The sequence below is a fragment of the Blennius ocellaris genome, assembly GCF_963422515.1.
Source record: "Blennius ocellaris genome assembly, chromosome: 20".
NCBI classification, from domain to species: domain Eukaryota; kingdom Metazoa; phylum Chordata; class Actinopteri; order Blenniiformes; family Blenniidae; genus Blennius; species Blennius ocellaris.
Genome location: NC_137669.1, coordinates 21,373,996 through 21,400,145, shown reverse-complemented (window position 1 = coordinate 21,400,145; position 26,150 = coordinate 21,373,996). Strand labels below are relative to the sequence as shown.

Below are 26,150 nucleotides of genomic sequence, written 5' to 3'. Positions count from 1 at the left end.
CCCCCCCCCCCCCCCCACCCACACCCCCTCCATGGTCTTTATGATGACAGCCTCATTAGGGGCTCTGCTCTTCACCTCCTCCGTGACCCGGCTCCGGTCTCAACGCTGATCTCGGCTCTAATGGGGTTTCTTTTTTTTTTTTTTTTTTTGCCTTAAGGTAAAAGTGTTGTCGGGCCGCGCGTCAACCCGCCGTCCCCCCGCCGCCCCCCGCCGCCGCCCCCCCCTCGCCTCCTGCGAGGACTTAACTCCGCCTGCCAATCACAGGAAGTGGTTTTCACATCAGTGTCAGTCACCCGGCGGTGGGCCGGCCGGGGCGGGGGCGCAGCTCTTCCCACGGCTCTGAGTGCTTTTCTCCCGAGCTGTCAGTCACAGCAGGGGGCCGCCGTGTGTGTGTGTGTGTGTGTGTGTGTGTGTGTGTGTGTGTGTGTGTGTGTGTGTGTGTGTGTGTGTGTTTTGCTGTGTTTACCGTGCCGGGCCCCGCTGTGCTCCTCCGTCAAACCGAGACGGACTAACAACGTATTTCTCTCCACTCGTCTTTTTTTTTTTTTTTTCCTGCCGCTTCCTCTTCCTCGCTCTAATCCTCCTTCGTTACTTTTTCTTTGAACTTTTTTTTTTTTTTTTTTTTTTTTGCTTTAAGAACAAGTTTTCGTCTCCGAGAGTCGAAAAACACGCGTTAATTGGTGGCGGTGAATGTCCCACATCTGCGACCGGCGTCCAGATGTTCAGAGGGAGAAACGACGGACGGATCTTTTCTTTCGTTAACTCGGCACGTTGCCTCTGTTTTGAGGATGGAGCCTCCAGGTGAGGTCCTCCAGGTGAGGTCCTCCAGGCGAGGTCCTCCGGGTGAGGTCCTCCAGGCGAGGTCCTCCGGGTGAGGTCCTCCAGGTGAGGTCCTCCAGGTGAGGTCCTCCAGGCGAGGTCCTCCGGGTGAGGTGCTCCGGGTGAGGTCCTTCCAGGTGAGGTCCTCCAGGTGAGGTCCTCCAGGTGAGGTCCTCCAGGCGAGGTCCTCCGGGTGAGGTGCTCCGGGTGAGGTCCTCCGGGTGAGGTCCTCCAGGTGAGGTCCTCCAGGTGAGGTCCTCCAGGCGAGGTCCTCCGGGTGAGGTGCTCCGGGTGAGGTCCTCCGGTTGAGGTCCTCCGGGTGAGGTCCTCCAGGCGAGGTCCTCCGGGTGAGGTCCTCCAGGCGAGGTCCTTCCGGGTGAGGTCCTCCAGGTGAGGTCCTTCCGGGTGAGGTCCTTCCAGGTGAGGTCCTCCAGGTGAGGTCCTTCCAGGTGAGGTCCTTCCAGGTGAGGTCCTCCAGGTGAGGTCCTTCCAGGTGAGGTCCTTCCAGGTGAGGTCCTCCAGGTGAGGTCCTCCAGGTGCTGCTGCACCAATCAGGGAAGAGATTTGGGTCAAACTCTGGCGGAAGTTTTCCGCATCACTTTTTCATTTTTGCTTCAGAAATTTACTATTTCCAGTAGGAACAATTTAGAAAAAAGTGGCCCTTTCTCCTGTTGCCATGGAAACAGGAGCATTTTTCTTTTTTTAAAGGCCCCCAAAACGACAGAAAAAGTTATTTTCATTTTCATTTTGAAAGTGTCGTCGCTTGAGAATACCAGCCCAGGTTTTATTTTGGAGGTCGTAGGAGAATCGCAGGAAAAGGTTTCACTGATCTGTCGCGCGTCACAATTCCACGACGGCGACGTAAAGAAGTTTCCGGGGCGAAAACCTCTTCCAGACACTTTTGGTGAAAAAAAAATGCCTGATTTGATGGTTTTTAAAATTCAACTTTCTGCAAATTCTGCAAATGTTTTGGAAACTTCTTCGTGTTCGGTTCACAATCTGCCACAGCGCAGTGACACACACACACACACACACACACACACACACACACACCTTTGGAGAGGAGGTGAAGTGCTGCAGGCGGATTCTCGCTGTAAGAACTCACATTCCTGGAGAGCAGCAGGAAGCCGCGGGCTGAAACGTCTCACTTCTAACATGACAAACCATCTGGGAGGCTGAAAACATCGCCTGCTCCTCCTCTTTCAGTCGCTCCCCCCCTCCTCCTCCTCCTCCTCCTCCTCCTCCATGGCGTCGTTGCTTCTGGAGCGTTTTGGGGGAGCCCAGCCGCCCCCCCCCCTCTCTCTCTGGAACCCTTGTTGTTTCTGCACAATGTGTGGTTTTGACGTTACGTAATGACGGAGCGGTGCAGAGAAACCAGGAGGCCGATTTAGAAAGCAAATGTCAATCCCTACGTTGGCTTAATCACTAATACCTCGTTTTTTAACCCTAACCCTTTTTTTTAATGAATGAATGAATTGTTTATTTCAGTTACAGTTTCAGTGCAAAAGTGGAATTTTTCTTATTCATACACGTGTTTTTTTTTTTTTTCAAACTAGGCAGAAGCTCTAGCTTTTTTTAGCCTTTCCCTTAAAAACCCAGAAAGTTACCCAGGTATACAGGATAGGTGAGCAGAAAAACATACAAAAAAAAAAAAAGTAAATATAACAGAAATAATACGGAAGAGAGGGGAATAAATAAATAAAATAACAAAAGTAATGCAAGAGAAAAACAAAGCATGAATTATTTTCCCTTTTAATGTTTTATTTTTTGAAGCACAACAAATCATGCAGTTAAAAAAAAAAAAAAAGTTCACGTGAAATTTGAAATCCAGTTTGTCGCCGCTGGTCTGGTTGTGGACCAACCGGGACGTCTCGTCCTCACGCCGTCCCTCGACGTCTCCTGAGCCACTTTGGTCACCGGTTGCACAGAAACGTGTCGGCGCCTGTTCCGACGGCGTTGACGACGGCGAACGGCGACTTTCCATACATGCAAATGCGTCGCTTTCTTCACTTCAGACGGTTGTTTGACCTTCAGCGCGGTGCAGAATAAGTAAATAACAGCGTCTCCGGGCGCCGTGGACGCCGAGCCGCCTGCTGTTTGTGTGGGAGGCTGTTTGAGTCGACACACACGTCCGGCTCTACGCCGACGACAGGCTGCTGTTTTCTCGTCCCCGGCGTCTCTCGTCACGGCAACAGACCAAACACTTCCCGTCTAAACACCCTCAAGATGTTGATCCATCCATCCACCCACCCGCCGTCCCCGCTCTGCCTCCAGCAAAACACTCAAGGACGGCCATGTATTATACAGTTGGGTTTCTTCTGTGTCTGTTAAATATACATATTCGGGTTTTCGGCAACGGGGAAAGTGTCACATGCAAGATGCATGACTCAGGCTGCACTCGTGTGTTTTTATTGATTTAGAAGAGAAAGACGACGCCTGCAGCAGTAATGGAAACGTGTATCGGCACTCCATCACTGCTGAGGACGACGGGGGCGCAGCCCGTAGTGAAGTGTAGGATATTGGCTTTCCTCTTTGTTTCCGTGGCACCGCCGCGTCCCCCGAATCACATGAATTTGTGAAGAATCATTAAAAATGTATTCGGTCGACGCTGGAAGCAAAAGGACCTAAAAATGTGTCTTTAGTCTCCGGCGACGACGGCGAGTCGAAGCATGAAATAATCATCAGGAAACAAAAAACAACAGGCCTCCATATAAAGTCATTTTGTTGTGCGTTTCCTCGAAGTCCACGTGTCTTTGAATCTGACTGGCGTTGCAGCACAAGCTCTCGCCACAAGATGGTGTCTTGAGTTGCGGGAGAAGCAGGAGGATTAGATGGTTTAATCTTTAAGGTGGTAGATTCTACATTCAGCCAAAACTCTTAAAAGTCGGACTCGATGTTTAACGTCACGCCTCGCTCTGTATATTTGAGTTTTTAAACCGTCGTGATTCGGACTCACGACTCATCGATCTTCAGCTGCTGTTCAGCCACGGGAGGGAAAAAGGGCATAAATAAATAAATAATTCTGTAAACGCGAGCCTTGTGCTTCCTACTCGGCAGCAGAGGCGGTAAATAGAGTACAGATGATTTGTTAGTGGCGAGAAGATGAGGCGTCTTTGCTTTTCAACCCTTATCTTTGCAGTGTCGTTAAGGCGAATGACTGCGATCTTCAGTCCGATCGTTGTGTCTCACAGAAGTGTCATTGTAGAACAATCTTTTGTATTTGTCTGCAGAGAAGAGGAAAGAAAAGGAGGCCAGACGAAATACATGTGTGTGAATGAGAAGGTGGAGATGCGATAATAACTTTTGCAGAAATGATTGGGATAAAAAATATTCTTTATAAATACAGAACATGTTGAAACCTTTCTACCTCCATTAGCTGTTCCTCTTCGCATTTATTCCTTAATGTGTTTACCGTTGGCACAATTGTAATTTTATGCTTCGCCTACTGCACATCTTTTTTTTTTTTTTTTAAATAATCAGGCCTCATCATGAAATCCTCACTAACGTGTAAAAAAAAAAAAAACAGAACATTGAGCAGCTGGAAGGAAAAAAACACGTGTTTTAACAAACAGCTGAGAGGAGAAAAGATGATTTTTGTGGTTGAGGTGCGGCGGCTTGTTGATATCAAATACACCATGGCGTGATTGGAGAAAAGCGTCTCCATGGCGACGTGAAGCCCGTTGAATAGTGCCGTCTTTGAATCGACACCTCCACACCGCAAAAAAAACAAAACAAAACAAAGAGGAACCACAGGAAGGTTCATTCTGAAGTTTTTAACCCCTCGCTGGGTTCAAACCTCTTTAGTTCATTCAGTCTGATGTGCCGTCAGCTTGTTGGACGCCAACAACAGATCCTGCGTCATTTATTAATCATTTATCATCTAAAACAAGGTCCTTATTGTCCAGAGGGAAGTGAGAAAATGTACAACATCAAGGATACAGAAGCTACAGGCATCTAAAAGCCACAACAAAGAAGGAAATCCGTCACAAAACAAATGCGAAGCCACAGTACGTGTGCAAAAGGGAAAAAAATTATTACAAAAGCCACAGAATGTGTGCAAAAGGGGGGAAAAAAAGAGTACAAAAGCCACAGCACGCGTGCAAAAGTCCAAAAAATTACTACAAAAGCCACAGTACATGTGCAAAAGGGAAAACAATTGTTACAAAAGCCACAGCTTGTGTGCAAAAGTAAAAAAAAAAAAAAAAAAAAGAGTACAAAAGCCACAGCACGTGTGCAAAAGTCCAAAAAATTATTACAAAAGCCACAGCATGTGTGCAAAAGTAAAACAAAAAAAAACAAAAAAAAAGAGTACAAAAGCCACAGCACGCGTGCAAAAGTCCCAAAAATTATTACAAAAGCCACAGCATGTGTGCAAAAGTAAAAAAAAAAAAAAAAAAAAGAGTACAAAAGCCACAGCACGCGTGCAAAAGTCCCAAAAATTAGTACAAAAGCCACAGCATGTGTACAAAAGTAAAAAAAAAAAAAAAAAAAAAAAAGAGTACAAAAGCCACAGCACGCGTGCAAAAGTCCAAAAAATTACAACAAAAGCCACAGCATGTGTACAAAAGTTTTTAAAAAAGAGTACAAAAGCCACAGCATGTGTACAAAAGCTAAAAAAAAAAAAAAAAAGTACAAAAGCCACAGCACGCGTACAAAAGTCCAAAAAATTATCACAAAAGCCACAGCATGTGTGCAAAAGCTAAAAAAAAAAAGAGTACAAAAGCCACAGCACGTGTGCAAAAGTCCAAAAAATTATTACAAAAGCCACAGCATGTGTGCAAAAGCTAAAAAAAAAAAAAAGAGTACAAAAGCCACAGCACGCGTGCAAAAGTCCAAAAAATTACTACAAAAGCCACAGCATGTGTGCAAAAGTTAAAAAAAAAAAAAAAAAAAAAAAAAAAAGTACAAAAGCCACAGCACGCGTGCAAAAGTCCAAAAAATTATTACAAAAGCCACAGCATGTGTGCAAAAGTAAAAAAAAAAAAAAAAGAGTACAAAAGCCACAGCATGTGTGCAAAAGCTAAAAAAAAAAAAAAAGAGTACAAAAGCCACAGTACATGTACAAACTTCAGGCCCTCCATGGAAAAGCCACAATACAAAAACAACAACAAAAAACCCACGACGATGTAGAAATGTGAAGTTGACCCTCTCAGCCCGCGCCCCCTGCTTTAACCCCCGCCGTGCTCTGTGTCGCCCCCTGCAGGTGATGAGCAGCCGTTTCTTCCCCTACAAGGCCCTGGTGACCGACGCCGTCCTCAGCCTGGACGAAGACACCGTGTTGTCCACCACCGAGGTATTTCAACATCTGTTCCTTCTTTATCTCATCTCGCCTACCTGCTGGTTTCTGTCCTCCTCTTCTCACGGACGTTTCATTTCTCCGGTCCTGGTTTTTTTTTTTTTTTTTTTTTTTTTTTTTCTTGTTTCCCGGGGACATGTTTTGGCGCAGCACCCTGGGAAGCCAGATGCTGCTTTGAACAGAGCAGAATTAGTTCCCATAAAGGCTGTTTTGTTCTGAGGATCACCCCCCCCCCCCCCCCCCCCCGACACAGGGAGTCGGAGCTGCGCCGCTGCAGCAGCTGGATCTGGAGACGCTCACAAGTTCCCAAAGTCTCAGGACCAACAGCAGCTCTTCTTAATGAGCGGCCATGTTTTTTTTATTGTCCTGCCGGGTCTTTCCTTGATGAGTCACCCTCAACATCCTGGCTCAGCTGGAAAGTATGTACCATTGTGAGAGTCATGGAATTTTTTTTTTTTTTTTCTGAAATATTCAGCTTTTTTTTTTTTCTTTCTCTGCAAGCGAGAGAGAAGAAACAGAGGATCTGGCTCTTCTTACAACCCCCCTCCCCTGCAGGATTTGTTCATATGCAAAACTTCTGGCAGGATGAGCAGACAGAAATGTGTTTTGTTTTTTTCCCACTTTGCTGTGTAACGCGCGGTGTAATGCACAGCGTGCTGTTTGAGGAGCGGCCCGGGCCTTTTCTCATGTCTTTTGTCTAATTATTTGATTGAGCGCTTTGATCGCCGCCGCCGCCGCCGCGCTAGCTTTGGCTGCAGGAAACGACTGCTTTGTGCTTGATGAGGTTTCTGCCTCTGTTGTGTTCCCACTGAAGTGTTTTCATTCGCTCGTTAGCGCTCTCCCTCTCGTGTCTTTCTCGCTCGCCCTTTTTGTGTTTTTTTTTTGTGTGTTTTTTTTTTGTCTTACATAATCGACTGTAAATAATTTCACAGCTTTCGGTTTAAATAAAACCAACTAAGCCTCAATTTGGTTCGTCAACATCACAGGAGGATAATTGAAGATGTTGCTTCTCCAGTCGGGCTTTTTGAGAATGGCTTTAATTGTGGCGATGAGTGATCCATCTCCAGTGTGACGTCACCTTATCTGAGATATGGGAAGTCCTGCGGGACGTTAATTATTAGATATGAGAGCCGGGAATCCAGAGGAACCAACAAGCTGTCGGAGCTGAAGTGATAATTGTTCATTTGTATCTGGAGTGCAGAAGAGAAACTGGAGGATTCTCTATTTTCAGAAGAAGTTATTCATCCATTTATGTTTTTTTTTTCAATTTGAGTCAATTGATTTAGTGATAAACAAAACGGCTAAACTCGGTTCTGAGTGGACGAGAACAATCGGCTCTCAGCATAAACAAACGGGAGAACGCAGACATCCTTGGAAGTTGGATCGTCACAACGCGGACTTTCAAAATAAAAGTCCAAGGAGTCATGACACGACGGAGGAAATACTGTTCCGATTGTCCATCTGTCTGCAGGAGAATTACTCACGATGGTTTTGCGTTTTGATAAAGTGGTCATGTAAACGAGGGCATGAGAGAAAATTGTGTGTATTTCACACCCAGCAGCTCTCGGGAAGTTGTGAATTTTTATATTTTTTTAATCTCTAGGACAGTGTTTTTCAACCACGGTGCCGCGGCACACTGGTGTTTCCGCGAGATCTAGTCAGGTGTGCCGTGGGAAATTATCCAATTTCACAGCCGACAGTGTGTTGCAGAGTAATCATGTATAAATACTCTTCACCACTAGAGGGCAGCACAGAACTTTGCCGGTGAAATGTAAAGTGACAGACGTCAGTGTGGTTAATCTCCACCTCCTGCTACCATCTTGTATCAAAGTACTGTGTCAGTGACAGTGATGGAGAAGTTTTTGAAAAGGAAGAATGTGAACCAGGATCTCAGCTCTTCATCCATCAGGTCCAGGTTTCACACTGAGGGAGTCACTATTACAAAAAAGGACTTTGTTTCTGGATTTACTGGATTCCTGTTGATAAAACTTTGATGAGAAAGACTTTATATTGTTAATAGAGGCTACAGAGTTTAACATTTTAACATTTTCGGGTGGTGGTGGTGTGCCTCCAGATTTTTCCAAAGAAAAAAGTGTTCCTCGGCTCAAAAAAGGTTGAAAAACACTGACCGAGGGAATATTTTGTGTCTCATTGCTGAAAGAACGACCGTAAATACTTTTCTCCACTCGCCGGTGTTTCACGAAAACCTCTCAGGAGCTCTACGAATCTGCATAATGCAAAGAAGTACTTGTCAGCGTCGTCACCTCGGTGAAGGGTTATTAAGCGGTGCTGATAAGACTGTGTTATTTTCCCAGGTGGACTTCGCCTTCACCGTCTGGCAGAGTTTCCCCGAGCGGATCGTGGGCTACCCGGCTCGCAGCCACTTCTGGGACACCAACAAGGAGCGCTGGGGCTACACGTCCAAGTGGACCAACGACTACTCCATGGTGCTGACCGGAGCCGCCATCTACCACCGGTGAGCCGCGGCGCCTCAGTGTGTTGTGCCGGGATCACAGGATCCCCCCCCCCACCGTCTGTCGTTTGAATCAACACTTTGATGCGCTGATCTGTGGCTCATAAAGCAGGTGTGATGTTCAGAGCCGCGCAGCCTCGGGGAAAAAAAAACGGTGTTTTTTTTTTGACACGGGAGTGTGTTTTATCCCGAAAAAATGTCAATTTGTCTGCCGCGCGGCCCCGCCGCGCTTTCCCGGGCGTCGTGGGAACGGCGCGCCTGCCAGCTTCAATGTGGCTCCACTCGGTGTGCGACGGGAACAGTCCATTAAGCCGCAGGCGGCCAATCGGCGCCGCCCAAAACGCCTGATCACTTCCAATCAGTCCGTCATCTGGGCAGTAGCGCCGGCCGCGGCGCTCGGCCGTCGCTCGCATATTAAAAGTTATAGTAACGACGGGTTGCCGTTACATCAGGAGCGGCTTTTTTTTTTTCACTTGTTACTCATAAGTTACTCTTAATAGTCTGAAACACGCGCAGGCAGCTGTCGTACGGAACACCTGAGAGAAACTGCCGTCGTGCTCTTAGCAGGGGAAGCTAACTCGTGCTAATAGCAATCAGGGCTAATTCTAATGTTACCGCCAGTCGGACAAGTTTCATTACTCACTTTCTAAAAGTTGGAAAGTTTGTATGATATTCTGGTATATTATAAAAGATCTTTAAGCTCGGCTTCTTTCAAATTTGAGATGTAGATTAGTTTGTGTTTTTCTTTTGTCCCCTGAGATTCAAAGGGTTTATATTATTTATAAATTGACATTCAAAAGGTTTTCCAGCAGTAATAATAGTCTCCACACCTGGAACGATGAAGAAAGTGTGTCCTCTCTCTCCCCGGCTTGTTCCAGGTTTTAAAAAGTGTGTTGCTCCAAGCAGCCAATCAAAAATCAAACCCTATGTCATCAGGGGTTTAGCCAATTACAATCAAGGTAGGCCCCTCCCCCTTTTGACTCCTCCCACAATCAGACAGCTCTGCTCTGGCACATGGCGCCACGAGAGGAAGTACTTCCTCCTCTTCCTATAGATGGGCGTGTGTGGGGGCGGAGCCAGTCCAGCTCACACAGACACAGCAGATTCTGAATGTAGCTCAGGAGGAAAATCAAGGAAAAGCTGGATTTGGGGGCAATAAACTCTGAATACAAGGTTTCTGGACCAACGACTCAACATTTTTAAAGCGCTGAGCTCCCAAAGTGGAGCTTTTTCGCAAAATGTTCCTGTGTAATATGATGCATGCACGATAAGAAGAACAATTAAATGAAAGTAATGGTACATATACAGTTTGTTTACACGTTTCCAAGCGGAAACGAAACTGAATTGAACGCAACTTTGTTAAAAAATTCAAGGCTGCAGTAACGAACTGTTCTGCACATGCTCAGTCGACGGACAATAAGAACGGCGTTTCCTCCAGATTCTCCTGGGACTTGGCAGTTTTACTTTGACAGTCGCGGTAATAAATGTGACACCCCCGCCCCCCCCCCGCCCTGTCCTTCCAGATATTATCACTACTTGTACACCCACTACTTGCCCACGACGCTGAAGAGCATGGTGGACCAGCTGGCCAACTGCGAGGACATCCTGATGAACTTCCTGGTCTCCGCCGTCACCAAGCTGCCGCCCATCAAGGTCACCCAGAAGAAACAGTACAAGGAGACCATGATGGGACAGGTACCCGCATCTCGACTGTTACAGCAATGGAGCTTTTTGAAAGAGCCTAAAAAAAAAATAAAAAAAAAAACTGGCAGTGGAGGAAAAACATGCTTTCATCAAACTCATTACAGCGAGTGACACTTTTACAACACACCCGCCGTACAAAAGCCTTTTTTATTCCACGTAATCCCCTTTGAATTCACCCTCTTTATTTTACGGTCGTTGAGTCACGGCTTGTTTTCTTCCCGTCGCGCGTTCGTCGAGATCTTCTCTCCGAGCTCTTCGCTTTGTTTTCTTTTTTTTCTCCCCACATATTAAACATGAATCTCAGCGTACAGACGAGAAAAACAATCTCTTTTCTCTCCGTCCACTCGGCTCAACACGAGGCTTCAGGGCATGTAGTACACCTGCCAGGCCTGTAGGGGGCGCTGTGACTCATCTAACACACCAACTGCACAGAAGACAGAGCACATAGAAATGTAGAAGTCATAAACCTCCAATATAATTCTAGTTCTATAGGTCTATAGCCCTGCTCCTCCTGCTGCTAGCGTCAGTAGCTTCTGCAGCTTGTCGTCCCTGATTGTTGTGGTTATTTGATGACATCACAAGGGGGTGATCATCTTTTCCGTATTTGTCGTCCACACCCCGGGGGGGTTGTAATTTTAAAAAATCCAGCTTTTAATCTTGTAAACATTTTTTTTTTTTTAAAGCACATCTTTATTATTTTAATATTCATACAACAATACAGCAACCAACAATTTGAACAATATAAAACTATGGCATTATGGAAAAAAATAAGAAAATACACCAACAAATATTCACCAAATTTCTGAAGCAATAAATGAAGAGAAAATAAATAAATAATTACATACATCAATGAAAATACTCATTGGCAATAATGATGAATAATAATATTCTCAATATACGTAAGTTATAACTTCCATCAAAGAAAAAACAAAAACAAACAAAAAACTTTTTTATAAATATCTTTATCATCTCACATTGTAAACATATTTTAGACTCATTTTTACACGTTCATTTCCAAAAAGTTTTCCGTTTCCACGGCGACGGTTGGATATGAACGTAGCTACTGCACCCCGAGGTTTATTCACAGCACGTCTCTCAATGCGTCCTCTTGTCTGCCCCCCCCCCCTCCACCCCCCCCTCCTGCAGTCTTCCAGGGCGTCCCGCTGGGCCGACCCGGACCACTTCGCCCAGCGGCAGACCTGCATGAACAAGTTCGCCAGCTGGTTTGGCGGCATGCCGCTGGTCCACTCGCAGATGAGGCTGGACACCGTCCTCTTCAAGGACCAGGTCTCCATCCTCCGCAAGAAATACAGGGAGATCGAGCGGCTCTGACAGGACCGGCGCCCCCCGGGGGGCGAGCCCACCCAGCAGGGCGACTCGGTGGAGGGGAGACACGCCGCAGCTCTGTCTTCCACTCAGCACATTGCCAATGACCGCGGCGCCAGGACTTGACGCGCTGGACGGGGGAGGGGGGGAGGGGGGGAGGGTGTGGCGTTCGGACAAAATAAAAGGAATAAATCCACGGACTGGTGGAGACGCCACGGCGTGCTGCACGCACTACTGACGACCAGAACTCCTGCATAGAGTATTTTTTTGTACGACGCTCCGGCTTCTCTCGCCAGGTCGGTAGACGAGGGACGGAGTGGGACAGATCCTGGTGACCCTCCACAGTCCGCTATCAGGACCTCCAACCGGACCCCCCCCTCCACCACCACCCCTCCCCCACTCTGCTCCCCCAAACGCTGGTTTGATTTCTGTACAAATCAGCTCTGTGGCATCACTGCTAATCCTTTTCATCCCTTGCAGCACAAAATGTAATCAACCAGTTTCCTCTCTGGAAAGCCGCCATTATCACTTCCTCCTTTTTCATCCTGGGTTTTTTTTCTTTCTTCTTCTTCTTCTTTTCCAAACGCGTCCCGCCGTCGATGCGTTTTCCCGAAACGCTCATCCGCTTCTGTTCCCACACAAGTTTGAACAACATCTCATTTAATGTCATATTTTCCCCCGTCGTCCTCCTCGGCGGTCGTCCTCCTTTCATCTCCTCTCATCTCCTTTCATCTCCTCATCTCCTTCCCCTCGCTCACGTTCCTCGTCTTTTCCCCCGTCGAGAGCCGTGAGAAGTTGGCTCATCCAACCATAAGTCCATTTTCCCTCCGTGGGAACGAGCGAAAATGAACATTGCTGGATGAAATGAAGCAGAACGTTGCTTTCTAAACCCAAAACACTCACTTTTTATTTCCTCTTTCTTCATCTCCTCCTTCTTTCTATCAAAAACGCATTTTAGAGGAGGTTTTTTTTGTTGTTTTTTTTCCCGACATCAGTGCCATTCTGACATCAAGTTCTGCCTTTAAACCAGTTTATTGCACATCACGTCGCCTGACGGTGTCACGGTGAAATACTTCCCCCCCCCTCGTCCGCCGACGTATCAGAGCCACCGACGGCTCCTCCTCCTCCTCCTCCACCCGTGTTTGGTTTCAACCACCCGCAGTGCCGCCGTCGGCCTCAAGGGGGAGGGGGAGGGAGGGGGGGGGGGGCAGCGCCTTCAGCACTTTTGAGTTTAACCCCTCGTCCTCCGCTGCCCCGCCCATCAGACGCCTGATGTTTTGCACCTTAAGATTATCTCACGGGTGTTATGACGAGTTCTGCTCGACTCCAGAAGAAGTGCGGCTCCTTTTGCACAACCAGTGGAGCACTTGAGGGGGTAAAAGAAAAGAAAAAGAAAAAAAAAAGAAAGAAACTTTTTAAAAATAAAAAAAATGTAGGATCCAATTGGGAGTCGCTGTGACTTAAAACTTTACGCAGAAAAGGGTGAATCAAATTTACTCAAACGAGAAGAATTCGGCGTTTCACGCTTTGCGTCCCTGATTCATTCTTTCAGATTAACAAAACTTCCCGTCCTGATTCACCTGAACAGTGACGCCTCACGTTGTGCGACGACGCGATAGGAAATCCTGTACTGATGAATTTTCCTCGTGGGCACCAGCGACTGCGCCACAATTCCCCAGCGGTCGTGCAGATCTCGCCATAACACCCGGCCAAAGTAAACCAAGCCGGCCCTCTCCACCTCACCGGGGGCATCGCTGTGGGGGAAGAGACGGCCGGATCGCACTCGCGCGTGGCGTTTGCCGCATCAAACGCCCGTGTCTTTTATTGTGAAGATCCCGTTTCTCCACGTTCGGTTTTTCTCCCGTAAACCGAAGGAGAAACTTCATCTGGTGGTTTTTTTTTGTTGTTTTGTTTTGTTTGTGCTTCTTCAAACAACCATATCATGTGTGTCCATATCGATCCACGATTGCTAATCATCTCAAGCGAGCGGCGCCGTGTCCGTAATCCACACACACACACACACAAAGAGAAAAAAAAAAAAAAACCCACCACCATCACTTATCCCCTGCTCCCCGCTCTGTACATAAGACATATATTTATTTTTTAAAGGAAGAGGATTCTAGAACATAAGGGCCGGGAGTGTGTGGTATTTATTCAGTTTTGTCGTCTGTGCGCATTAATCCACACAGATGTTTATTTTGTAGTTTGGGTTTTTCTTTTTTTTTTTTCTTTTTTTTTCAGGGGTTTTTCACACCATCCATCACACTCTGAGAGTTTTACCTCGGCGCCATCTCGGCTCTCCGCGGGAGCTAAATTGTAAAAAAAAAAAAAATCTCAACGAAGACGGGAGGAAAATAATAAGCAGCCGCGTCCAGATGGAGACGAGTTCAGATTTCTGTTCTTCATGCTTTGAGACGAGGCGCGAGGCCGTGACGCTGTTCACACAGTGAGACGTTCACACTTAATAATCGGGCTTTTTTTTGTTTTCACCGCCTACCGAGGAGCAACTTTACTTTTATGGTGTCGTTCCTCCTCTCCTGCGGCGTCAAACTGCTGAATGTCTTCATCTGCATGTATTTAAAATCGAATTACATTTTAACAGTTGTTGGGATTTGATGTCTTTTTACCAGCCAATGGTGTAAAAACTTTTAAAAGGATTGGTGGGGAAAATATACAAAAGGAACTATTAATATATAAGAAATATTACATTATTGGTTGTTGAAAGACATTTCACGGTCCAGAGTGTGACGGAGGTCTGGAAAACCCCTGCATCCGTTTGAATCAGGAGGGTGGTGGTGGGGAACATTATGCAAGTTAACATTTTGAGGTTCAACACAACTGGTGAGAGGAAACAAAAAAAATTAAATAAATACTAATAATAATGATCAACACATCCGGGTGGCGGATGTTTTTTTGGGGGGGCTGGCGATTGTGGAAACGAGTCTCTTTCTTGCTTTGTGCCTTTTATCATGCGACTTCTTTACAAGCCGACGGGTGATGTGTCCTGCAGCCGGGCAGCGAACGCACCAGGGGCCAGGGAGGCGGGGGGGGTGGGGCCAGAGGGGGCGGGGCCAGAGGGGTGGGGGGGGCGGGGCCCGCAGTCATACACTGGATAGGCCACGGCTTTTTTTTTCGTTCTCTTAATTTCAACCCTTTCGTGTTTTGGACACTGTCGCCGCGGCGACGACGCATGACCACTTCCTGTTATTATTTATCAGTGATTGGCCGAGTTAAGCGGCCAATCAGCAGCTACCATCCGTCGAGCTTAGAGGGGCGTGGTCAAGCCCAGCTGTCCTGATGCCTTCTCCGCCCTCCTACCTTGTAATTAAGAGAACACTTTTATAGGGGGTCACAAATGAAATAGATCAATGGCAATTTTGTATGGATGATTTATAAAAAATAAATAAATAAATGAATAAAATAAACTCATATTTGATGATAACCGCACGTTTGTTTGTGTTTCTTGTGAGTGGCGCCGCCAGTGGAGGCGTTTCCGTGATTTCCCACCAAATAAAATGTCTGGAGCAGCGAAACATACTCATGTTGCAAATGAAGGAAAATAATTAGAATTCATGGCTTTTGTGGTTTTAGCCATTTTTGTGTTAATGTGCATGAGCATAAAATAGTCAAGGTTAAAATTTGACTTATTTTTTATGCAAATTTCAAGTTTCGTCTGGTTTAGTAACAACAAAGTTGTACAATTGGTTTTAAACTTGATTTGTAATGAACTACAGTGTTTGAGGCTGTTTTAACCAATTAATAGTTTAATCAATCAGCAGCCATTTTTTTATGGTTTCCAATAAATGGAGATGAAAGGAGGAAGGTCACCACATCTGAACATCGACTGTCGTCAAACCTTGAGAATTACGCTGTGCAGAATTATCAGGTGAGTATTTTGACCATTTTTTGCATATTTTCCAGCTCTTAAGCTGTAAAAACGAGCTGCGTATTCTAAACGTATCCTCCAGATCAAGGTGAGCGTAATTATCTTTTTGTTCAGGTAAAATGTTCCAAAGAAGAAATTTGACCGACTCTGAAAACTGAAGAAAAAAAAAAAAAATCCTGGCTGCGGCGTGTTTGACATTGGGTCGTGAGCAGAGAAACACCAAATGTTTGGGACACAAAAAGTCAAAGAGGTTGAAAGACACAAATTAATTTGCCAAAGATTTCTGATTTCGGAGCCAGAAGAACGAGGCGTTCGGAGCTCCGAGACACGAATTAAATGAAAAATACAAGCTGCCAAATAAGTCTGCAGAGTGGAAACACTGGCCTTCTGATTCTTGATCTCCAAGTTTGCTCTCGCACGTCGAAGCTTTGACCTTCGACCTTTGAGTGATATTACCCCCCTCTTGAGACGTCATAACCAGCCCGGGAAGGGTTTATTCATCGTTACTCATCGATTTCGGGGTTTGTTTTCCCGAGCGCCTCGCAACTTGACTCGGCCGCCACGCCGCTTCTGAATTATTAAACACACACAGATAACCTCGCGTGTGTGTGTGTGTGTGTGTCGATTTTAGCTCGTGTTTCGCGTTGAAACAATCCCGTGTGAATCGTTGACGAGTGTTTACAGCCAGCAGAACGTTCCTTTTAGCAGCCACCTTTTACGTTTTTGAGTAAAAACAGAAAACATGTTTTGAGGCGTTCGGATTCACTGAAAACGCAACTTTTTGAACTTTTTTTAGTTCATATTTTATATTGTGTATTGTTCTCTGTATTCATGTGTGTTGTGTGTGTGTGTGTGTGTGGCTATATTACAAAAGCAACAGACAGCACCTACTTGTGGCCCAATATGGAAACGACATCATTTTCAAAACGTTGCCGTATAAACACGGAACACTTTTTTGAAATAAAACTACAAAAATGATGCATTTTCACTTGAAACTAAAGCAAATCTCCATTGTACACATTTAGTAATTTTTTTAACTTAAATAAATCAGTATTTATTTTACGTTTCACTCTTCTAGTTGTTTTTTTGCAGTGAAACTGAAGAAAATTGTGAATTTGACTGCGGTCCAGTAGTGAAAATGTGTGGCGTTTGCACGTTCTCTACCAGTCCTGTTTAAACAAGAAGGCCGTTGCTGGGCTAATCCCCCGCCGGAGGGCTTTATATTTTCTCACAAAGCCAGCTCTAAGGCAGCACACTTGGTACACTAGAGGGTGTTCCATGGGTCCTAGTAGATAATTATGTAGAATCTGAAAGGTCTTCTTCATAAGCTATGTCAAAATACGTCTCCAGAGCCCAAAAGGTGTTTTTATGCACTTAGTGACCCTGTGACCTGATATGCAAATGAGGTCATGGTCACCATGGTGCCCCTTCTCCCCAGGTGGAGTGTCCATGTGTGAAGTTTGGTGACTGTGGGCCCAGGAACTGCTGAGGAATGAGGAGAAATGTTTATATGAAAATACATGTATTGTGCAACCATGACGTGCAAACTTCAGACCCTACCGATCTTCAAGGTCAAGGTCAGGTCACTTGGTGTACTGGGGGTTATCCCTGGAGTGTGTATCATGTGTGTATAAAATTTCAGAGCCCTAGCTCAAAAACCTAGGCCTCCAGAGCCCAAAATGTGTTTTTAAGCACTTCGTGACCCTGTGACCTACTTAATATGCAAATTAGGTCAAGGTCACCATAGTATCCCTTCCCCCTCTCAGATGTATCCACATGTGAAGTTTGGTCACTGTGGGCCCAGGGGTTGCCGAGATATAGGTAGAAACGTTCGAACGGACGGACGTACGGACGTACGGACGTACGGAGACTGTTTCAAGATCAAAAACAACACGGTGATACTGAGGAATTGTCAGTCTTCTGAAAAACATCAAATGTCGGATAAAGATCAAACAAAATGGCACAGAGACGTCTGTTTAACTTGACAGCAGGTTTTTATTGGTCAGCAGCAGACGCAATGACGGGAAATCCAATCAGGGTTGAAAGATTTGACAGTGAAACTGAACAAAAAGCACATGATCATGTTGAAAATGAAGCTGCTGCTTTGAGCCGCAGTCCGACTGAAGCTTCTTCTTTGCCGTAGAAACGTTTTGCCTCCGTTTACTATGAAACCGACAGTATGGCGATTAAACATATCGACGCGTCTCCGTGAGCGGCAGACCCCTCCCTCTCTATCTACAGATAGATAAAGCACAATATATCAAATATATCTTCAGATCGGGAGTCTTTAATGTCGATTGAAATGTGGGACTTCTTTTACCTTCACTCGTCTCCTTCAGCGGTCTGGAGCCACGACTTCATCATTTGTCCATAAAGTGCCGCCTCAGCACAGCGCGAGGTATCCTGTCACATGTCCTCCACCCCCCCCCCCCCCCCCCCCCACCCCCCCATCCCCATAACCATGTGTGTGTGGCTCAGCTCCTGACGGCCAGCATGGAGTTGATCTCCCAGATGAGGTTGCGGAGTTGGTCCATGATCTGCTTCAGTTGCTGGTTCTTCTGCTTCAACTTCTACAGAAAACAGAAAAAAAAAGAAGAATGAAACTATTGATTCATTATTAAACAGTCGAGACTTTTTGTTTCTTCGACGATGAAGGGGGGGGGAATGATATTCAATATTCTCTGTACACTTGCAGAAGGAATCTTCATCACGACTTTCCCAGTTCTCAGCAGCAAACCAGTCAGAAATTCATTTTTTTATACCATCAAGTCATTTTTGCGTTTTCTTTTCAGACGTTTCACGAAAATGATCATGAAAAAGGGCAGGAAGGCGGAAAAAGAGGTCGTTTTCGTGTCGGCCACTAGTGGGTGCTGTTTATCTCTGAGGAAGAAACACTGGGAGAAAAGTTGGTGACCGTCAAAATAAAAGTCCCAAGAGAACATTGTTGTTATTGTCCATCTACTGAGCAAAAAAAAATAGGTGCTCGTTTGATCTGCATTCAAATATTTACATAAACTCACAAAATTTAAAAAAGTTGTTAAAATTCTCAATTTAAACTCTCACAATCAAATTGCACCTTTTTTTTTTTTTTAAGATAAAATCTAATTTCCCCTCGTTTGCTTTCTTATTTTTCCTCTTATTTTCCCGCTTGCTCAAATAGAAAAAGGGTTTATATGTCAAAGAGTCAAAGAAGAAAAATGGGAACCAAACTGTAAAAGCACCTTTTTCCCAAAAAAAAAGAAAAGAAAAGAAAAAGAAATAAATAGGAACAGCTGAGTGCCTTGGCTGCGTTTAAAAAAAAAAAAAAAAAAAAAGCCCTTGTGTCAGCTAAACAATTAAAGCGCGGATGAAAAGAACTATTTCCAGCACACAGACAAATAATTCAGTGTGCAGCTCTGATGTGATGAGCTTCGCTTCAGACTCACTGCAAGTCCTTGTAAAATATAATTAAGTCAACGATGCTACAGAGGGAAACTGCTTCCAGATGTGATCTCATGCTTAATGACTGCTGCCGTGTGAAAATAAACAGGAAGGGTTGTTTTTTGCCCTGCAGGAGAAACATTTTTCAAAACCGACAATTAGTCTCAATTATTCTGAAATCACATGAAATGTTGAAATAATCACACACACAATACAATGTTGTTCGTTTTAATTCGCCTGGCAGCCTCCGCACTTGGAGCGCTTTCAGAGCGCCTGCCGGCGTTTCGGGGCGTGGTTCCCAAACGCCGGCCAGGGAAGAGGCCCGGCGATTACAAAGCTTTTCCACTGGTGCCACGGAATCAGTAACACAAAACAAACACACACACAAACGAGTGGCGCTGTGGCGATGGACGGCATGTTTCCTCATTAGATCAACCCGCCGCCGCCGCCGTCAACCTTCTGAGGTTCCGCCACTTCCTGGAACGCAGTAATACGTCCAACAAAAAACGTATTTTAAAAAAAATTTGTATTAATGTCTTGCTAATTACTGAGGTATCAAACACAATTTAGTTCAGGGGCCACACATTTCATCTCCAGTGAGCAAAACCGGTAAAATAGAGCCGTAATAACTTTGAGTTTAAACTTTAGTTTGTCTTTGTCGTGATGAAAAAGTCGATATTTTCGCAAGAACCAAACAATTATGACAGAAAATGACGCCAATTTTAGTGAAGATTTCAGGTGTTTCTGGTGAGATTTTTCCTCCCCGGCCTTCTGCAACAAACCTCCGTCCACACGTCACTGCGAACACGTCACTATGAACTCGGCTCAACACGAGGCTTCAGGGCATGTAGTACACATGCCAGGCCTCTAGGGGTGCTGTGACTCACCAAACACACCAAAAATGCAGAATAAGTCAAAGCACATAGAAATTTAGGAGAAGATTCTTGCTCATAAACCTCTATAATTCTAATTCTATAGGTTTATGGCCCCGCTCCTCCTGCTGCTAGCATCAGTAGCTTCTAGTTCTATAGGTCTACGACCCTGCTCCTCCTGCTGCTAGCGTCAGTAGCTTCTAGTTCTATAGGTCTACGACCCTGCTCCTCCTGCTGCTAGCGTCAGTAGCTTCTAGTTCTACAGGTCTACGACCCTGCTCCTCCTGCTGCTAGCGTGAGTAGCTTCTAGTTCTATAGGTCTACGACCCCGCTCCTCCTGCTGCTAGCGTCAGTAGCTTCTAGTTCTATAGGTCTACGACCCTGCTCCTCCTGCTGCTAGCATCAGTAGATTCTAGTTCTATAGGTCTATGGCCCCGCTTCTCCTGCTGCTAGCGTCAGCAGCTTCTAGTTCTATAGGTCTACGGCCCCGCTTCTCCTGCTGCTAGCGTCAGCAGCTTCTAGTTCTATAGGTCTACGGCCCCGCTCCTCCTGCTGCTAGCGTCAGTAGCTTCTTGTTCTATAGATCTATGGCCACGCTCCTCCTGCTGCTAGCGTCAGCAGCTTCTAGTTCTATAGGTCTATGGCCCCGCTCCTCCTGCTGCTAGCATCAGCAGCTTCTAGTTCTATAGGTCTATGGCCCCGCTCCTCCTGCTGCTAGCGTCAGTAGATTCTCGTTCTATAGGTCTATGGCCCCGCTCCTCCTGCTGCTAGCGTCAGTAGATTCTCGTTCTATAGGTCTACGGCCCCGCTCCTCCTGCTTCTGGCGTCAGTAGCTTCTTGTTCTATAGATCTATGGCCACGCTCCTCCTGCTGCTAGCGTCAGCAGCTTCTAGTTCTATAGGTCTATAGACCTGCTCCTCCTGCTGCTAGCGTCAATAGCTTCTTGTTCTATAGGTCTACGGCCCCGCTCCTCCTGCTGCTAGCGTCAGAAGCTTCTAGTTCTATAGGTCTATGGCCCCGCTCCTCCTGCTGCTAGCGTCAGTAGATTCTCGTTCTATAGGTCTATGGGAGGGGGGGGGGGGGGGGTTATGTCATCTTTTTTCCACAGATGATCGTTTCTGCCAACTGCTGACGAGCCGCAGTTTTTAAATTTAACCCACTCTGGAACCCGTATTAAAAAAAACAAAAACAAAAAAAAAACATTTTCACGCTTCTAAAACCGCCTGATGTGGACGACGGGACAGAAACATCTGGTTCAGGTGAACCGGGTTTCCTGGTGTGGACGGAACCTAATATCGCAATTTTATTCATCTTCGTTTTAATTAAAACTCTTAATAAGTCAAGTGGACAGAACTTCCCTCCCGCCTCGGTTCACTGTGTCCATCTTCTCTCCTGTAATCGCTGAACCGACACCTCTGGCCTACAAGTGTTCCGGTATAAACCCTGGAGGAGCAAACAAGGGGGGGTTGAGGGGGGGGGGGGGGGTGTTATCTGCTGATTGGTCTGAAGTCAGCAGCACCTCACCGCTGCAGCTTCATACATGAACAAACACCGACTCCCGCGGCTGCTGGAGAAGATAGTAACCGGCGTCGGCGCTCGAGGCTCCGGGGGTCAAAACGGCTTGACGAGCCGCTCTTATTCTGACGGGGGGGGGGGGGAGGAGGAAGGAAGAGGCGAGAGAGAGTCGCTCCCTCGCTCAGGAGCGACTGTTTCTGCTCCGCAGTGGAATCTATTAAGATCAGATCCATCTGGCGCTCCCCGTAACGCCGCTTTAGCCATGACTAATTACCAGCAGTGCTGATAACACCTCCAGCAATGGATTTCACACGGCTCTCCTAATATCAACGCTTTAGCTGATTGTCCTTGAAGATATTCCAGAGTGGAACATTTGGAGGGGGGGTGGGGGGGGCACCACCGCATCGCTCTGCCTTCATATCAGAGCGTGTGTGTGTGCGTGTGTGTGTGTGTGTGTGTGTGTGTGTTACACGCCTCATTATGCCGACAAGCAACTCTTGAAACGACTCGTTTATTTACCGATATTAATGAGACGATACTCTCGGTATTTGTAATTTCAGTCAACACGACTAAACAAATTTTCCATGTGAAGCTTTGAAAACAAAACTGCACACACACACACCGTAGTTTTTGACCTTAAAACAGACTGACGGAGCTTCAAAGATTTCCACTTTATCCACTTTTTTTTTTTATTTTTTATTAATTCCTCCAAAATGCAGCAGCAGACGTGAAGTGGCACATTCCTCACAGTGGGAACGAGACCACGGTGGCAGCGGAGCTTTCGCAGCACATTCATTACAAAAGGCTCCCCAGCATATCTTGATATATGAATAACAAGGCTGCTATTATCACAGTAATGATTCTGCAACCTCAGGGAGATCTAATTCCATTCATAACCTCGTAATTAGCGCAACTCTAATCCTTCACACCTATAATACGATATTTAGAAGAAGAAGGAAAAAAAAAAAAAAAGGCTGTACTACGGAGGATAAAACAGAGGAGAGAAGCTCTGAAACATTTTTTTTTTTTTTTCCTCGTCCGAGAGGCTCTCACACACAAAACAAAAGCACATCTGCAGGGAATCCAGCGGGTGCGCTTGTTCGTTTCTCGGCCTGCCACTCAACGTCCGAGCCCCGAAATAATGTTTGGATGCTTTCTCAATCCGCAGTGGGCTGCTCCCCCCCCCCCCCCCCCACCTCCTCCTGAACATGCACCTCGCCCCGCTGCAGGGTGGCCAGGCAACAACTCATGAAAGTAAACAAGGCGCTGCTGTCTGAGCCGCCGTCTCCGATGGCCTCCTTGCAGACTGGCAGGCCGCCCGCCCGCCTCGTATAACCTGGAAATACTGCCAGACGTCGGAGGGCTGACAGCGGAGCGAGCGGGGAAGCACGATGACCCGAGAAAAGGAACAGACACAGGCGGTGATTGGCACGCAAGAGAGGGGAGTGAAGAAGACGTGTGTGTGTGTGTGTGTGTGAGATGAGTGTTTATCTTGTGCGGTGTGAAGCGGCGAGTGCGAGGGTGAAGGCCCGGCTGAGTGCTTCCCCGCGTTTACGGCTGACGGATGAGCAGATTGTGCAGAAACTCATTTCTGGCGTCGCGAAGCCGAGGAGGTCAAACTCATTACGGCTTTATTGTCTATTAGCGGCGCCCTTGTTTGAACAAGGCTCCCCGATCGCCGTGGCGACGGGGCCACTTGTACTTTTCTCAATAAAATCTTTTTAAAAAAAAACACCACCACCACCAAGGCCACTCTGAGGACGACGTCGGATAAATACTGTACGCAAACACAGGCAAGGAGGAGAAAGACGGCGTCACGGGAGGCAAGATGGAGATTAAGAAAAAACAAATGGGAGGATGACTGGACAGACGGCAACAGAGAAAGACAGAAATAGGAAGAGGCGCATCAAGATTACATGACGGATGCAGAGGAATGATGACGGATGGATAGAAATAGAAGGAATAGAGAGGGAGACGGAGTCATTCAGTCAAAACACCAGCAGCAGCGGAGGCAAACGACCCGGCGCTATAATTACCCCGTTCGTTGGGGGACCAGCTGCCCCTTGCCCCCCCCTCCCCCCCGCCACTCCGCCCCTGCGCCTCACGGTAGAAAAAGCAGCTCCGCTTCACTGATCAAAGTGGGTCAAACAAATAGGAATCATACTGAGGATGGAGTCGGGGCACCACCTTATGTTTCCATACTGTGTGTAGATGTGTGTGTGTGTAGATGTGTGTGTGTAGATGTGTGTGTGTGTGTCGATGTGTGTGTAATGGAGGCAGTGTGAGCGCCACAAAAAGAAAAGGTCATGTTAATTATCTGTGTTCGACCACCAGGAAGTCTCCGGTGTCCTTAAACAACATCTGGGCAGAAGACAAAGCGCCTGGAATCGGCTTTTCAGGACAAGTGAGGAATGAAACCGAGAGTCGCTCGGTCGGTCGGTTGGTCCATCGGTCGGGCCGTCGCTCGGTCGGTCCGTCGGTCGGTCGGTCCGTCGCTCGGTCGGTCCGTCGCTCGGTCGGTCCGTCGGTCGGTCGGTCGGTCGGTCCGTCGGTCGGTCGGTCGGTCCGTCGGTCGGTCAGTCGGTCCGTAGGTCGGTCCGTCGGTCGGTCGGTCGGTCCGCCGGTCGATCGGTCCGTCGGTCGGTCTGTTGCTCGGTCGGTCGGTCCGTAGGTCGGTCTGTCGGTCGGTCGGTCGGTCCGCCGGTCGATAGGTCCGTCGGTCGGTCCGTTGCTCGGTCTGTCGGTGGGTCGGTCCGTCAGTCTGTCCATCGGTCGGTCCGTTGGTTGCATCCGTCCTTCAGAAAGGTCCTGGAAGGAAATATCTTTGGATGAACATCAACAACTAAAACTGGGTCCTAAATATTAAAATGTTTCCCCCTCGTGTGGATTCTGGTGCAACTTTAACGTCGGAATCACTTCCAGTGAAGACGGAAGTCAACCGTGCCTATAAACTATCTTGAATTTACTTCATGCAAAACATTGCCATCTAACTATTGAGCAAAAATAAATAAATACATATATATATATATATATGGAGGCTTTGAAACTGGGGCAAAAACACCAAAATCCCATATCTGCTCAAAAATGACCAAGCTAAGGAAGCGATGACTCATCAAGTATGCATTTCCAGATACTTGGGATTTTGCGGGGATGTTTTTCCAACGCCAGAAGTCGTCTGGCGTCTTTGACGATGCTAACTGCCGGTAAACCGTCACAGAGCCTTTAGCTGCCAGCGACTTCGAAGGCAAAATTGAAGACGACACGCGAGTTGTTGGTCTCGTGGTCAAAAACAAAGTAAAATGTGAGGAAAGCTCAAGATGGTCACGCAGAATAAAGCTCATGTTGCTGTGATCCCACAGACTAATGATCCCGAACATCCTGATGTTCCCAATGACGCGACTGTGGTTCTGTTTTTACTGAAATAAAACATTTGAATATCATTGAGAACAATCTGTAAAAATAATCAAACGCGCGTTGAGAAATGATGAAGAATCGGGTGTGTTGTTTTGTTGTATTAACGTTTTAATCCGATTAAGCTAATTTACTGTTTCTACACTTCAAGAAAAAATAACGGATTAATTATTCCGAGAGGATCATCGTTTATTTAATTGATTTCCATGAAAAAAAATAAAGAAGAATTAAATGACTTTAAATGGCATTATACAACAGAGCTGTATTGTGACCCTCACAAAAAAAAAATGCGTGAAATGAACCTAATAAACCTGGGGGGGGGGAAAGTAAATTTTGCGCTTCAAACGTTGTCATGGAAACGAGACACTTTACTTGTTGATCAAAGTCCAGATTCCTCATGTTCACTTGGACACATCAAACCTCTGGTCCCTGTTGAAAGTATGAGGTTGGTGTTTCTCGTGTTTCTCGCCACTCGGTGTTTCAGGTTCTAATCTGCTGAGCCGTAAAGAAAACAGGCGCGACGCGTCCTCCGAGTCACATCCTGATGAGAAACAGATCCTCTGCCTCATCTGTGACTACTCTCATCCGATTCGCCATCGACTTTCAGACGACCTCATCAGTTTGGCTCCCGATGCTAAAATAACCAAAAGGTCAGACGGAGAAATGGCTGCGCGTGCGAGTGGAGGACGGCGAGTTCGTCATTAAAGCCGGTTAGAAACAGAAAGAAAAAGAAAAAAAAAAGAAATGAAACAATGGAAAACGGAGAGAACGCTCTCAGCGAATGACGGGTTGTTTAAACGACAGGAGTGAAGGGCTGTTCCGCCGTCTTTCCCTCCCCCCCTCCCCCCGGCGAGCCTCTGATTTCCCTTCATTATGCTCACTTCCTCCCCCTCTGCTCCACGTCAGATCAAAGAGTCTGTCCTCAACCGGGGTGAAAGACGAGTTTGAAAAAAAAATTAGAATTTTTCATCGGAATCCCGACATTAAAATTCTGCTCCAGGGGAGAAACTCCGACCTCCGTCTTCTCTGACGCTTCGTCCAGAGGAGGCGCTGTGGAGCTGGAGGAAGGAAGCTGGTCCTGGAGGGACGCTTTGGGACTGGTCACACAGGTGAGAGGCGCTGGTCACACAGGTGAGAGGCGCTGGTCACACAGGTGAAAGGTGTTGGTCACACAGGTGAAAGGTGATGGTCACACAGGTGAAAGGTGATGGTCACACAGGGGAAAGGTGTTGGTCACACAGGTGAGAGGCGCTGGTCACACAGGTGAAAGGTGTTGGTCACACAGGTGAAAGGTGTTGGTCACATGGGTGAAAGTTGTTGGTCACACAGGTGAAAGGTGCTGATCACACAGGTGAAAGTTGTTGGTCACACAGGTGAAAGTTGTTGGTCACACAGGTGAGAGGCGCTGATCACACAGGTGAAAGTTGT

The 26,150-nt window shown here is 46.6% G+C and overlaps 2 protein-coding genes across 2 annotated transcripts in view; one reads left to right on the top strand and one right to left on the bottom strand.

The window, feature by feature from the left end:
• Positions 1–14,646, top strand: part of ext1b (exostosin glycosyltransferase 1b) — a 78,195-nt gene extending 63,549 nt beyond the window's left edge. The window contains exons 8-11 of the mRNA XM_080515813.1: positions 6,023–6,112; positions 8,431–8,591; positions 10,112–10,283; positions 11,439–14,646. Of these exons, the coding sequence (XP_080371939.1) occupies positions 6,023–6,112; positions 8,431–8,591; positions 10,112–10,283; positions 11,439–11,624 (609 nt within the window). The 3' untranslated portion in view covers positions 11,625–14,646. The remainder of the gene's footprint in view (positions 1–6,022; positions 6,113–8,430; positions 8,592–10,111; positions 10,284–11,438) is intronic.
• A 3,302-nt stretch (positions 14,647–17,948) lies between these two features.
• Positions 17,949–26,150, bottom strand: part of med30 (mediator complex subunit 30) — a 46,762-nt gene continuing 38,560 nt past the window's right edge. The window contains exon 5 of the mRNA XM_080515693.1: positions 17,949–18,074. Within this exon, the coding sequence (XP_080371819.1) occupies positions 17,979–18,074 (96 nt within the window). The 3' untranslated portion in view covers positions 17,949–17,978. The remainder of the gene's footprint in view (positions 18,075–26,150) is intronic.